This window comes from Balaenoptera physalus, assembly GCF_965194825.1.
Source record: "Balaenoptera physalus genome assembly, chromosome: 12".
NCBI classification, from domain to species: domain Eukaryota; kingdom Metazoa; phylum Chordata; class Mammalia; order Artiodactyla; family Balaenopteridae; genus Balaenoptera; species Balaenoptera physalus.
In genome coordinates, this window is record NC_138897.1 from 688208 (window position 1) to 701741 (window position 13534).

The window sequence follows — 13534 nt, forward strand, 5'->3', positions numbered from 1 at the left end:
CGGTCCGTCCACCCCAGGCCTCGGTGGCACCGTAGGAGCTCAGACTCCGATGGACTGACCGGAGAGGGAGCAGGTCTGGACCAGCCCTATCCAGCCGAACCGCCTCTGAGCCGCTCACGATAAGGACCTCCCACCCACGCCCATCACTGCGGCGCCCAGTTGGCCCCCAGGCCCCGGCCCCGGGCGCGCGCACGCACTCGCCGGCGCGCACGCACCGCGGGCGCGGGTCCACGCCCGGAAGGACCGCTGAGCCGCAGGGCCCAGTGTGCGTGCGGGGCCCAGGGCCGGAGCGGGCGGCGAGGGAGGCGTGGGTGTACGGCCCCAGGGGTCCCTTCGCCCTGGGTTCTGGGCTGCGGGGCGGAGGCGATCCGTTGGTGGGGTCGGGGTCCGGGGACGAGGTGGACGCGGGCCTGGCCTTCCCGGCAGCGCACCGACTGCCCCGCGGGGTGAGGCCCCGTGGGGTGGGGTCCCCGCGGGGTGAGGCTCCGTGGGGTGGGGGGCCCCGTGGGTGCGCCGCGCTGGAGCCGGGAGGAGCTGGCCGGTGGTTCCCTCCCGCAGACCCGTCGGCCCCAAGATGTCGTACATGCTCCCGCACCTACACAATGGCTGGCAAGTGGATCAGGCCATCCTCTCGGAAGAAGACCGCGTGGTCGTCATTCGGTTTGGACACGACTGGGACCCCACTTGTATGAAGATGGACGAGGTTCTGTACAGCATAGCTGAAAAGGTAACGCAGCCCCGCCAACGCGTCCCGCCTTCGGTTTGGTCATTTCATCATGCTGGATGGCTTTGCCGGTAAGATTTAAAAGTGCGGCACGTTCACCGGTGAAAGAGAAGCAGTAGGATTCACAAACGGACAGTCTTCCCTTGGGATGTGAGGATGGGCTCCCTGAAATTGGTCAGAATAGCTTATGTTCTTTTCTGGGAGAATTTTCCATAGATTTTCAAATTTTTAAGAAGTTCATGATCTCTCCCCCCTAAAGAAGTTCATAATTCCTATTAACTTACAGCGGTTTTAACTGAGAGGGTGTTTTCAAAAATTTACATCTGTAGTGCCCAGAGCAAAACACATTTGCAGACTTTGGCAGGAGCGTAGGAATACGCTTAGTTTAGTTTAGTTTAGTTTGAATAGCTTAGTTTAAAAGGATTGTCCTTTTTTTGGTACCATGTTTATTTGTTGCGTTTATAAAGCAGAACATTTATGTTGATAGCATAGTAAATCCCGTTCTTTTTCTTTGGATCGGTTCTTTACCCCACCCGTGCTCTTTTAAGTGACTCGATTTATAGCTTAGAGTGACTGAAATGCAGGAAACATTGGGAGAAAGTAGAACTATACTTGTTAGAGCTAATTTTCCTAATTCTTAAATTTAGTACACTGGATTGTCTGTGGCCTTTGTTTGCTGACAATAAAGTGCAATTGTAGGGCACTGTTGAATAACCAGGGCTTAATTCTTTTTCTATAATTGTCTCATAGGGATTCTAAGATAACTCTGATTTAGATTTTTGCCGGTGTAGCAATAGGGCAAAAGGCAAAAAGATGTTAATAAAATATTTAACTTATTAATATTCCATAATAATTTGAGAGGTTATTCATTTTAATGAAGAGTAAAAGTAAGAAACATTGAAGCCATCTTTTCTTTCACAGGAGTAGGATATGCTAATATGGGCTGGGTTAAAATAATGCCTTTGAGTAAAGAGTAACAGGTGTAAGGATATATTTTGTATTTAGGAAAGGAAAAATTATCTGACCTGCCATCGGTAATTTTCACTATCTCCTATTTGGTGGGACAGGCAGAGTTGGGGGAGGTGGCCTTGTGAACATTAGGGACTGTCCTTCTGTGTCTGTCAGCGTAAGTATCGCTTGGAATACTTACCAAAGTGCATCTCAGAGATCCTGATTCTACAGGTCTGGGGCGAGGTCCAGAAAGGGCTTTTTAAAGAAGCTCCCCAGGGAATTCTAACATGACTTTCAGAATCCCCTCAACGAGGTCAGGGTCAGAGTAGGAGTGCTGTGATTATAGCCATTCCCCTCTTCTTCCTCTTGGGCGCCAAGACGTTGAGGGAGCTTGAGGAGGTGCCTGGGGAACTCAGGAGAGCAGGATTCTCCCCCAGGGGTCCTCCCAGTCCCGTCAGAGGTCAAGAGTGAGGTAGTGCCAGGGAGGGAGTCGTGTCTGCAGGGCTTAAGCTGCAGTAGTCAAGGGCAGAGACTGCAGACTGCAGTGAAGATGGACAAAGAGACTGTTCAATGAGCGAATCACTGCTGTGTTGACCCTGCAGTAACTTCGGTGTGTGTTCTGGATTCTGCCTTGCAGGTGGCGCATGAGCACCAGGGGCTGTCCAGAGCCGGTTGCCCCCAGCACGAGGCTAGGATGGCAGAGGCGCGAGGGTTGTTTGCTCTTCATATCTGAGCAAAACGCAGCGAGGTGCTCTTAGCTAGGAGGCAGATTTTGTGTCAGTGTAAGTTTTTAGGGACTTTTACCGGAACTGTTCTTTTCTAATCCCTATATATCAAGTCAGAGACCAAATCGCTGTAGTACTAGCAGACGTGCTCTCTTGGTACAGTTTAACTGGGCTCACTTTGAGTGCTTTTCTTTGGTCTTTTAAGTTCTTCCATTTCTTTTGTCCAAAACTTGGATTTCTATTTTAATAAACTTTCAATACTATATTATAGTATAGTTATTCAGAATGCAAGCTTGAAATGCATTACAAGACTATTAATGTTTTATTTTCTACTTAGTATAAGGGCAGAATATGAGTTTATAATTCTGGAAGCCCTTTTCGGGGAAGCGCAACAGGAATTTTTGAAATTTAAGGTTTTAGTATAAAGAACAATTTAACTGTCTATCTCCCTCTGCAGAAACGGCAGATAATGGGGGATCTTCCTCGTCTTGTTGCGAGCCCTGTTTGGATACCCCAGCTGTTTTAAAGTGAGTAAGAGTCCCAGTGCTGAGGCTGGCCTTGACCACACTGTCCCTCCTGGAACGGGGCTCACCGACTCGCTGCTTGGTAGCTCCAGCCCCGCCGCATGCTGCGCTCGTTTTGAGCTGTACGGAAAACATAGAGATATGTTTAAAGATTTGACAGATGCCTGGAGTTTGGTAGAGTGATAACCAAAATAAAGGTTCCTGTTTAGTGGGTGATTTTACGCACAGCTTCAAAGTGAGACTATTTTGTGTACTTCTGAGCTGTCTTGCCATTTTGTAGGAACGCACTTTGCCGCAGCTCACTGTTTCTAAATCCCATTATATTTAAGAATAAGTGGGATGTTTAATTTTGGTCTGTTTAAAAAGCTCATACAGATAGAGTTCAAAATGTGCAAAACCTCAGTGATACTATCTCATAGCCATACGTGCTAATTAGATTGTACATAAGGTAAATGTATTCATGAAACTACTTAGGAATGACTTCAGGAGGTCATTCTTTTTTTTTTTTTTTTTTTAACATCTTTATTGAAGTATAATTGCCTTACAATGGTGTGTTAGCTTCCGCTTTACAACAAAGTGAATCAGTTATACATATACAATATGTTCCCATTTCTCTTCCCTCTTGCATCTCCCTCCCTCCCACCCTCCCCATCCCATCCCTCTAGGTGGTCACAAAGCACCGAGCTGATCTCCCTGTGCTATGCGGCTGCTTCCCACTAGTTACCTATTTTACATTTGGTAGTGTATATATGTCCATGACACTCTCTTACCCTGTCACATCTCACCCCACCCCGTCCCCATATCCTCAAGTCCATTCTCTAGTAGGTCTGTGTCTTTATTCCCGTCTTGCCTCTAGGTTCTTCATGGCCTTTTTTTTTTTTTTTTTTCCCTTAGATTCCGTATATATGTGTTAGCATACTGTATTTGTTTTTCTCTTTCTGACTTACTTCACTCTGTATGACAGACTCTAACTCCATCCACCAGGAGGTCATTCTTAAGCATGAGATAAAGTAGGTTGAATCAGCAGAAATTTATGCTCAAATGAGGAATCTCATAGGAACCAACAGCCAATCAGGGCAAACAGTAATTTGAGAAAATGAAGTTACCATGCAGTTTTTTGATGGCTTTGAAGTGAACTATCTAAAAATGTAAAAATTGACACTTCAGAAATACATAGTGCCAATTGACAGTCAAGAACATTTTTTCCAGAATTTTAGGTGGGTTCTTAGCTAGTGGAGGAGCTCTGTACAGAAGGCGGAAGGGTGGCTGGCAGCACCGACGGCCTTCAGCCTTGGTGATCTGCACGAGTTACATTAACCTGGAGGCACCTGGCGGCACGCAGGACCACTGAACTGTGTAATCACTGACTTGCTGAAGAAGCAGCCTGCTTGTAAAATGTGTGGCAGCAGGGTTGGAAAGGATAGTTACTATTTTAGACAATCAAAAGAACATACACTAGAAAACAACTTGATAATAGAAGGGAAATTTGTACATCTGCTTCTTGATTTAAAAAAAAATACTCTTCAACAGCTGGTTAACATTACTGCAGATATAGTGGGCAAGATATTATTGTAGATACTGTAGACTCCTGCAGGTCAGTTTAAAGTACCATTTAAAAAGGTTAAGACCCCTGTGGATAAATGGGCACAGAACTGGAAAAAATGAGGGAATTCCAACGGTTAAATAAACTTCAGAGAAGCACACATTAATATAGTGTACTGTCATTTTTCAGGTGTATCAAAGGTCTAACTCTTAGGGCGTATGTTGAAAGCCGATCTAACACTCAGGCAGAAGTGAAGCTGGTACCGCCCCTGGGAAGCAGCTCGGCATTGGGTGAAGAGCCTGAAGGACAGCCCTGCCTTAGGCTCCCTGAGGCTGTTGCTGCGATTGGTAGCAAAGCTGCAAAGAACCGCGATGCCCCGTGAAGGGGGAGCAGCTTATGACCGTAATCTCCAGTGTGTGGCACGTGGGCCAGTCACGGTGATAGGCGGGAAGTGGACTCCCTGTGTGGTCCTCACGGCAGCTCCCCGAGGCAGGTGCCGCAAAGTAGTTTGTCCGGGCTCAGGAATGGGGCGTTAGCATTTAAAGTGGAGCATCTTCTCCCCTGGATGCGATATTATTTGACCATTAAAAATGATTTCCTAAGAGCTTTATTTAGTGACATGGGGAAACATTGGTTAATGACATTAGCTGGAGAAAAGCAGAATGTATGCAGTTTTCTCACAAGAGAACATGTGGGTCTGGGGAAAGGGAAACATTTACTTTTCATTTTAAAGCACTTATATACTATTGATTTTATTTGACTGTCATATACTTTTTTTTTTTTTTTTTTGGCCGGGCTGCGTGGCTGTGTGATGTTAGTTCCCCAACCAGGGATTGAACTCAGGCCCTGGCAGTGAAAGCGCCAAGTCCTAACCACTGGACCGCCAGGGAATTTCCTGATTGTCGTGTACGTTTAAATTATATAACTTGTTTTAAAAACACTGGGCTGGAAACAAAGCAGTGATGTTTCCATTCCATTTCTATGTTTTCAAAATGGACATGTTTTAAATGGAGAAAAGATCATAGACACCTAGCTTATTTCAGTTTTATATAAAAAATACACAAGGGTTATAGTTAATTGCAGATTCATTAATTGATGTGAAACATTCTGGAGAGATAGTTCAGCCCATGTAGAAAGCATCATGATAGAATCCGTGCAACCCCCTTTAGGAGAAGCTCTTCCAGAGGAGGGAAGCTGGGAGGGTCACAGAATGAGAGAAGGGCCAGCTGGTGCTGTGGGCCTTCTCCTCCCAGAGCTGCAGGGGCTGGAGGGCCCGTCAGGGCACCTCCTCTAAGGAAGAAGCGGGACCAGACCATCTCTTAATGCAGGTCTGTTAGAACTCAGGATTAGGTAATTAAGGCCATAGTGACAATAATATATTTCCTGAATTTTGAAATATAAGTTTATTTTTAAAGTTCATTCTTTCAATAAATATCGCAGGTGTGGTTCCCGACCTTGTGAGGCTTCACATTGACCATGATGTGATTTATGTGGAGGGGAAGAGAAAATGAAATCCTGTAGTGTCAGTTGTTTTTTGCTTCTGAATGAGCTACGGTTTTCTTACTCATCACTGAAGGCTAAAGAAAATAAGGCCTTTTTAGAAAGTCTCACATAAAAACCAGCGTTTACAGTGTGAAAATTATATGACATTGAGTTGGGATAGTTGAATGTCCTTATACATGAACTAGTTGAGATATATTCTAGTAACTTTTAAGAGAATGTGGTTTCTCCGGTCAATTTCTGCTTTAACTTGGAGATTCGGAGGTTCTAGGAACCAGAGCCAATTGGCTTTCGTTGGATTGAAGGGTGTCTGGGACTCTTGTTGGATTGTCATTTTATGCTTTAGGAGGCAGGTGTGTGTGTGTGTGTGTGTTTGGTTACACTGTGATGTTAGTATCTATCTTTTTAATTATAATATCTGTTTTATTATGTGGGAAGAAATAAAATATGTCTGCTTAGCGAAATTGGATGTGGGCAGAACCTTAAAAACCAGCGGGGCAACTTTTGCCAGGAAGCAGTTCCGCCAGCGTGTGGCTGTGCTTGCCCGGTCTTCCGCCTCGGTGGCCCCTGCGGCCACGTGAACACGTGGTGCTCGGCTCCCTCTCTCCGCCTCCTGCAGGTGTGTTCTCCCCTTTCACCAGGAAAGGGCCATGTGGGGTGGCTGGGAGAGACACCTGTTCTTCCCCTACCCCAGCACCGAGGTCTGTCCGCAGAAGGAGTGCCCACTAAATGTAAACTTCCTTCCCTCCTTTTTCTGGGTGATGGTGGTTTAAATTTCCGTGTTAAATACTTCTTCACATTCCCAAGTAAAGGGGAGAGGGCAGTGAACTCCTCTGTACCTATTGCAATCACCAATATTTTGTCAGTCTTGTACCGTTTAACCCCTCAAACACTTTTCGTGCTGAAGTATTGAAAGCAAATCCCAACTACCATATTATTTCATCTGTAACCTACAGTTAGGTTTTTAGAGTTAGTTTTATATGAAGAAACGTTGTGCATTTTCTATGAATTTCCGGGGGCTGCTGTAGCAAAGCACCACAAACCGGGCAGATTAAAACAACAGGAATTTATTATCTCACAGCCTGGAGGTCAGAAGTCCGGAATCGAGGTGTCAGCAGGGCCGTGCTCCCTCTGAGACCCTCAAGGGAGAACCCCCTCTTGTTTCTTCCAGCTCCTGGCGTCTTTCACGATCTGTGGCACTCCTTGGCTTAAAGGTGTGCGTGACGCCAATCCTCCGTGTTCACGTGGCTTCTCCCTTGGTGTGTTTTCACATGGCCCTTTTCCTATAGGAACACCAGTCAGATTGGATTTGGGGTCAGACTCTAGTGTGACCTCGTTTGCCCTTCACTCCTGAGCTCTGCAGGCACCTTTTTCCCAGATCAGGTCACATTCTGAGTACTGGGGGTCAGGACTTCAGTATTCCTTCTTGTGGGGTGAAAGGACATAATTCAACCCATGATATAAATTGGTATAAGCTTTCTAAAAGGCATTGAGACAGTATTTATAAGGAGCCTTTAAAATGTCATGTCTTTTGTTCTAAAGATTCTATTTTAGGTGTTTATCCTTAGGAAATAATGAAGTATGTATATGAATTTAAGGGTAATAATGTTCACATGTGAATAATTGATATCAATGAAAATCTGAATTATTTATATTCATGAAAAGTTGAAGAAAATAACAGAAGAATGGTAAAAATAATGGCATAGCCACTTGGTGAACTGTTATGTAGCCATAAAATTCTGTTTTTGTTTTTCTCTTATGTAAAGTATGTGATTCATACAAGAGGACGCTCACAGTGAAAGCAGGACGCAAAATCTTGTAGTGTGATCACTCTATGGTCACGTTTTGTTAAAAGAGTATAAACATATATACCAGAAAAAATGGGAAAGAATATAGTAAAAGTATATTCTCAGCAGTCAGCTCTGGGTGTTGGGGTTGAAGGTTGTTTTATTTACAGTTTTCTGGGTTTTCCAGATGTTCTCTGATGAGCTTGCAGCTGCGGAAGACATTAAAGAACCTTAGTTACCTGCAGTGTGATTTGGGGTGTTAGGCCGTTAGTCTGTGCAAGCGTCCAGACCTCAGTAAGAGGGGAGTGTGTGTCTGAGTTCCAAAGGCATGTTTTAAAGCAGTTGTTTAACGCGTGTAATTCAGTATTTGTGAAAGTACGAATTGGACAAGTTCATATAGATTATTACTAGATCAGCGTAAATAATGTATCTGTGGACATTTTCTGCAGGATTCTCATAACTTGCTGTTCTGAAAAACATTAAATGAGATGTTAATGGACAGTTGCTCAGGACCCTGATCCTCTTGAAGTAATTTCCTACATGGCAGCTCTACTGGGAAAAAATGTTGCAGAGTCAGTTTGAAAATTGTCCTGTTATACACAAATTCTTCTGTTTTTGTTTTTGAATGTGCTTTTACAGAATAAAAAGTCGATTTGTTATTTTAGTTTTTTTCCCCCAATCTCCTTTACTTTTAGGTTAAAAATTTCGCAGTTATTTATCTTGTGGATATTACAGAAGTACCCGACTTCAACAAGATGTATGAATTATACGACCCGTGCACTGTCATGTTTTTCTTCAGGTATGTTCTCTTATCTTAAAGTTGTTGTTTAAATTGAAGAGATGGTCTGGAAGTCTAATGCAATCAAGATATCTTTAGATTCTTTTATTTAGGAGGAAGTCGGTTATGTAGTCATATCATAATATAGTTTGTATCACCAGGCAATCAATCTTTTAAATAATTTTCAAAGTAACAATTCCAGTTTTAGCATTTACTCAGGAACAAATTACCCTTTTGAAATAACTGCCCAGGAACCTAGGGGAAGTGTTATTAAATGGAAGATGTTCTTACTGAAATTTAAGATACCTTTACATTTAATGTGTTGATGAAAAATGTCTTTAAAATAACTCACTTTTTAAATGTATCAATGACTCTATTTAGCATCCTTTTGTGATATCCAAGAGGAAAACCTGTACTTAATTACTTTGCTTATAAATACAAAATCTTGTAAAAAATCTTTTATCAGCTGAAAGATTCTGTTGTGTACCCTAGTCAGTCAGTCATTGGCTCAAGGAATAGACTTTCCCTAATCACCTTAAATTAATTTGTACCCATGATTGACAGGCTTTGCATGAAAGGAAAACACGGTACTGGTTAGGTACACAGGAGTCTGATGCAGACGCAAATACCTTTGATGGTATTTATATAATAAAGTTAAGTAACATCATGAGTGAAAAAAAAATTCCGTTGTGGAAGTTTAATTTGGAAAGAAATCACCATTTGATACTGTTTTTACTTGTCAAAATTTCGTACTGTTTATTGTTACTACAAAAGTTAGTAAGTAGCAATATGAACATTAGGCCACACTGCAGAAGCAGAGCTCCCTCATGGTCGAGGAAGGTCTGGGTGGAGTGTGCAGGCTGTGCATTCGGTTTCTATTTTCTGTAACAAACGTGGTGGCTGAAAACGACACCACTTATGAGCTCACGGTCTCTAGGGCAGACTCCAGGCAGGCTCAGTGGGTTCTGCCTCGGGGTCTCCCAAGGCCGGAGCCGCGGGCTGGGCTGTCACGTAGGCAGTTGGTCAGGAAAGAACCCACTTGGCTCACGGGGGCTGTGGGCTGGATCCACCTCCCGGTGACTGGGGGTCCGAGGTCTGTTTCCGCCGGGGCCCGTCTCTGCTCCTAGAGGCCCCTCTGTCTTCGAAGGCCTGAGCAGTGGGTTGAGTCCTTTTCGTACAGCTGCTCCAACTTCCTGTTCTGCTTTCAGAGGGCACTTGTGATTGGATTAGACTCACCCAATAATCCAGGAGAGTCTCTTTATTTTAAAATCAACTGATGAGTAGCCTTAGGGACACGTGCGGAATTCCCTTTGCAGTGTAGTGTAACTGATCAGAGGCGTGGTGTCTCATCGTAGCACAGTCCCAGGGATTGGGGCAGGAAACAGCAGGGGCTATTTTAGCATTTTGCCTACTGCAGCCTGCCCTCCGGCTCCCAAAGAGTCATATCCCTCCCATGTGCAAAATTGGGTGTGGATGAGGCTTCTCAGGCGACCCATTAAGCACAGCTCCCGGACACAGCTCCCTATCTGTGGCCCCCTCTCCAGGACGCAGTGTGGGACGGGCATAGGAAACGATTTGGGTTCACCGGGGGGCGTCAGGGTTGGGAAGGGGGCTCTGATGCAGCGCTGGGATCATACTTCTGGCCCAGTGCCTGCCCCTGGGAGGGTTCTACCCAGTGTTTTCTGCCTTGTTTATGAAAGGCGTTTGCAGCTGGTTCATTTTTAACCTGCTTGCTGCCGGCAGCATTTGGGGTGCATCAACTCCTCTCACCGCGTGCTCTGTCCCTCTCAGCCTGAGCAAGTCGGGTTTCTGTGCTGGGCACCGGGGCTGCCCTCTGCCCGATGGGTGCTTCCTGGGGGGGGATCCTGTCTGTCCTGTGACTGAACGTTCTGACTTGTAGGTCTTTTCTGGCTTTCAGCAGAAGGTGGTGTGGCCTCTGCGTCCACAGTCCAGCAGCCGTTTCTGGATTTCAGCATCTCCTGCTATCGGGAGAGGCTGAGAAATCTTGTGGGTTAACTGATCTTACTCCGCTTTGTCTCCCTCCTTTTACCATAAGCAGCACGAAGCCAGGCGGCGCCTTCAGGACGTTGCTTACGTGTCCTCGGCTGGGGTCCGTGCTCGTGACTTTGGAGCGGCACAGACTCTCTGCCACTGGGCAGCAAGGATCCCTTTCCTCCACGCCCCGAAACGCGTCCCCACCTCCTTCCAAGCCCACGTTTCCACTAACAGGCTGTTTAAGGCAATCCCGGCCTTCTCTGCCGTGCTCCTCACGTTTTCCCAGAGCCCTCCAGATGGGCCGTGGGCACCGCACTGTGTAGGGCCCACCTGGGCGGCTGCCCTGATGGGGAAGGAGGCTGCAGAAAGGAGTCGAGTGGCGCTGTGGCCATCGTTGTTTTGATAGTTTAGGACTGATGCTGCACTTGGAAAAGGGGACAAAACCTTCTACTGTTTCTGCGACCCAGGATTCCAGGTTTCTAAGACAAGTAGTAACAGTATTTTAATTAATTTATTCACCAAGGATATATACGTATAGAGTCCTGCTGGCTTTTATGTCTAGTGCTGGGACATTAAGTCAGATAAGACAGGGTTCCTCCTATCATAGACCGTCATCTGATGGCAACAGCTGAGTAAATTAGCACAGGGAACCAGGGAGGTGCAAGGGGACAGGCGATAAAGGGGTTCCCAGGCCCAGTTGCAACGTGTGTGTGTGTGCGCGTGTGTGCAGGCTTCCCTACGCCAACAGGCGATTCTTGGACACCCTGCTGGTGGGATCTAGAAGTCACCTTCATTAACAAACTCACTGTGACAGAAAGGGTGCTTATGCACCTGTTTCACCTTTATGGCCCTAAAGTGTCTTCAGGAACTGAGGACTAGAGTCCAAATATCCCATCACTCTTATTGCAGGAAATTCCAAAGGTTTTGGCAGCTGTGAGCCAGAATCTGTGGGTGAAGACCAAATACGTATGAGAAATATATTCTTCTGAGTGACCAAGTATATATTTTTCCTATAAATCACAGTATTGCAACAGGTATTTACAGAGGCACAGACGCTGAGTGCAACAGGGTGATGGGAGTGCTCAAAGGCTGCTGGATAAGGTTGGCATGAGCACATGCATCCCAGCAGGGGCGAGCGCAGGCAGGGCCACAGGGCAGCGCACGCCGCACGTTTGGGGACCTGCAAGGATGAGGGGGGACCGACAGCTGAGGGCTGGGGAGTGGCGGGTGCCGAGGGGAGAGCGGGGCGGGGCCCAGATGCCCGGTTTCCTGGGCCAGTGTGTGGACTTGGAAGGTTCCCGGAAGTGAGTGTTTGCAGCAAGAGAGAAGCATCAGGTCTGCCTTTTGGAAGCTCGCCCTGGCTGAAAGGAGGCCACGCTGTGACCTCAGGGTGAATGGGGCACGCACCACGGAACAGGGGGGCCAGACGCACAACCTTGCAGAAACAGGAAGCTAAATTGATAAAAGTCAGTGCAGCTGGTACAACACGCGTTAATGTCTTTATTTTATACAGTGCACGTATAAATTCATTTCAGAAAGAAGCGTCTTGAAAGGTCAGTCTACGAAGAATTATAGAAATGCAGAACATCATATTTATTTCACAATTAGTATGGCTTTCAATAAAATTTACACCAAGTGTTCACAAGAACACCATGACAAATGCATACGTTGCCTTTTTCAGGTAAATTAGTGCAGCCCTCTGGAAAACAGGTTGTCTTTCCAGGTGACTGAAGCTGTGTCCTTTGGCCTTGACTGCCCTGTGGGTTGTTGGTCTTAGGGAGTGCAGAGCACGCGGAAGGAGCTGTGTGTTTCTTTAAGCAGCGTTTAGGTGGTTTCCAGCCTGCTGAACAGTGGTGGACGCTCTTGACTGTGTGTGTCCTTGTTCACGGTGGGAGATACAGGTATGTCTCTCATGGGATTCTGTTTCAGAAGGACTTCCGTGAGCATCGACCCCCTTTCCCCAACCTACAGGAACAAGCACATCATGATCGACCTGGGCACCGGCAACAACAACAAGATCAACTGGGCCATGGAAGACAAGCAGGAGATGATCGACATCATCGAGACGGTGTACCGGGGGGCCCGGAAGGGTCGCGGCCTGGTCGTGTCCCCGAAGGACTACTCCACCAAGTACAGATACTGAGCCCTCGCCCAGCCCTGGTGCACGCGGTGCCGCCGAGTCGTTCTCACGTGGAGATGTTTTCAACTATTTAAAGCCTTTGAGAAAGCGTTTGGGGAAGTACACGTAGCTCAAGGAGCTGGAGGGTTTGGCAGTGAGGGTGGCATTGCCCCAACTTTCGGTCTGCCTGGTCCTTGTATTTTTGTATCAGCAAATATCTGTAAATATCTAGCTGAAATAAATAAAATATGTGGTGATGGGAACAGTCAAAATCATTTATTTCTTATGAAAATGAGTGTACAGATTAGCGATTTTGGTAGTCAAGAATTAACTCTTCACTGGTGAGTGAGGGTCAGGTGTGGGTCCCATGGGGCTGCTGTGTTTTGCACACTGGTCAGTGAGAGTCTGTCTGAGTTTCCTGGGTCTCCTGTAATTAGGGCCCTCAGACTGGTGACTTGACACAGTTCTGGAGGCTGGGGTCAGACCCACGTGTCGGCAGGGCTGCTCCTCCGGGGCCTGACGGGGAGTCTGTGCCTAGCCCCCTGCTGGCCCTGCTGGCTTCTGGCATCTCGGCGTCCCTTGGCTGGTGATGCTTCGCCCCAGTCCCAGCCTTCGTCTTCACGCGGTGTTCTCCCCGTGTGCGAGTCTGTGTGCAAGCATCCCCACTGGGTGGGGGCCACCCTGCTCCGGCATGACCTCATCTCGACTAGTTACACCTGCAACAGCCCCGTCTCTAGAAAGGGCACATTCTGAGGTCCTGGCGTGAGGATTCCCAACATGCGAACTTTCAGGGGGCACAATTCGACCCACAGCAGAACCAAAGGCTTGAGTTCAGGAAAAGGGAAAAATCATCTTTTATTCTTCTGGTTATAAAAACAGTACAATAAA

General features: G+C 46.5%; 1 protein-coding gene across 7 annotated transcripts; it reads left to right on the top strand.

Annotated features, from left to right (window-relative positions):
* The first annotated feature begins 140 nt into the window (after positions 1 to 140).
* TXNL4A (thioredoxin like 4A) lies at positions 141 to 12918 on the top strand. Of its 7 annotated transcripts, none has more exons than XM_082417796.1 (4): positions 142 to 265; positions 559 to 727; positions 8450 to 8553; positions 12499 to 12918. In XM_082417796.1, exons 2-4 carry the CDS (start codon positions 575 to 577, stop codon positions 12668 to 12670), a joined length of 429 nt encoding a protein of 142 aa, XP_082273922.1. In that variant the 5' UTR covers positions 142 to 265; positions 559 to 574; the 3' UTR covers positions 12671 to 12918. The 7 variants fall into 7 exon arrangements, with proteins under 7 accessions (XP_082273925.1, XP_082273922.1, XP_082273924.1 ...); XM_082417798.1 differs by having other exon boundaries at positions 224 to 313; XM_082417797.1 differs by lacking the exon at positions 142 to 265 and adding an exon at positions 313 to 446.
* Positions 12919 to 13534: the final 616 nt, after the last annotated feature.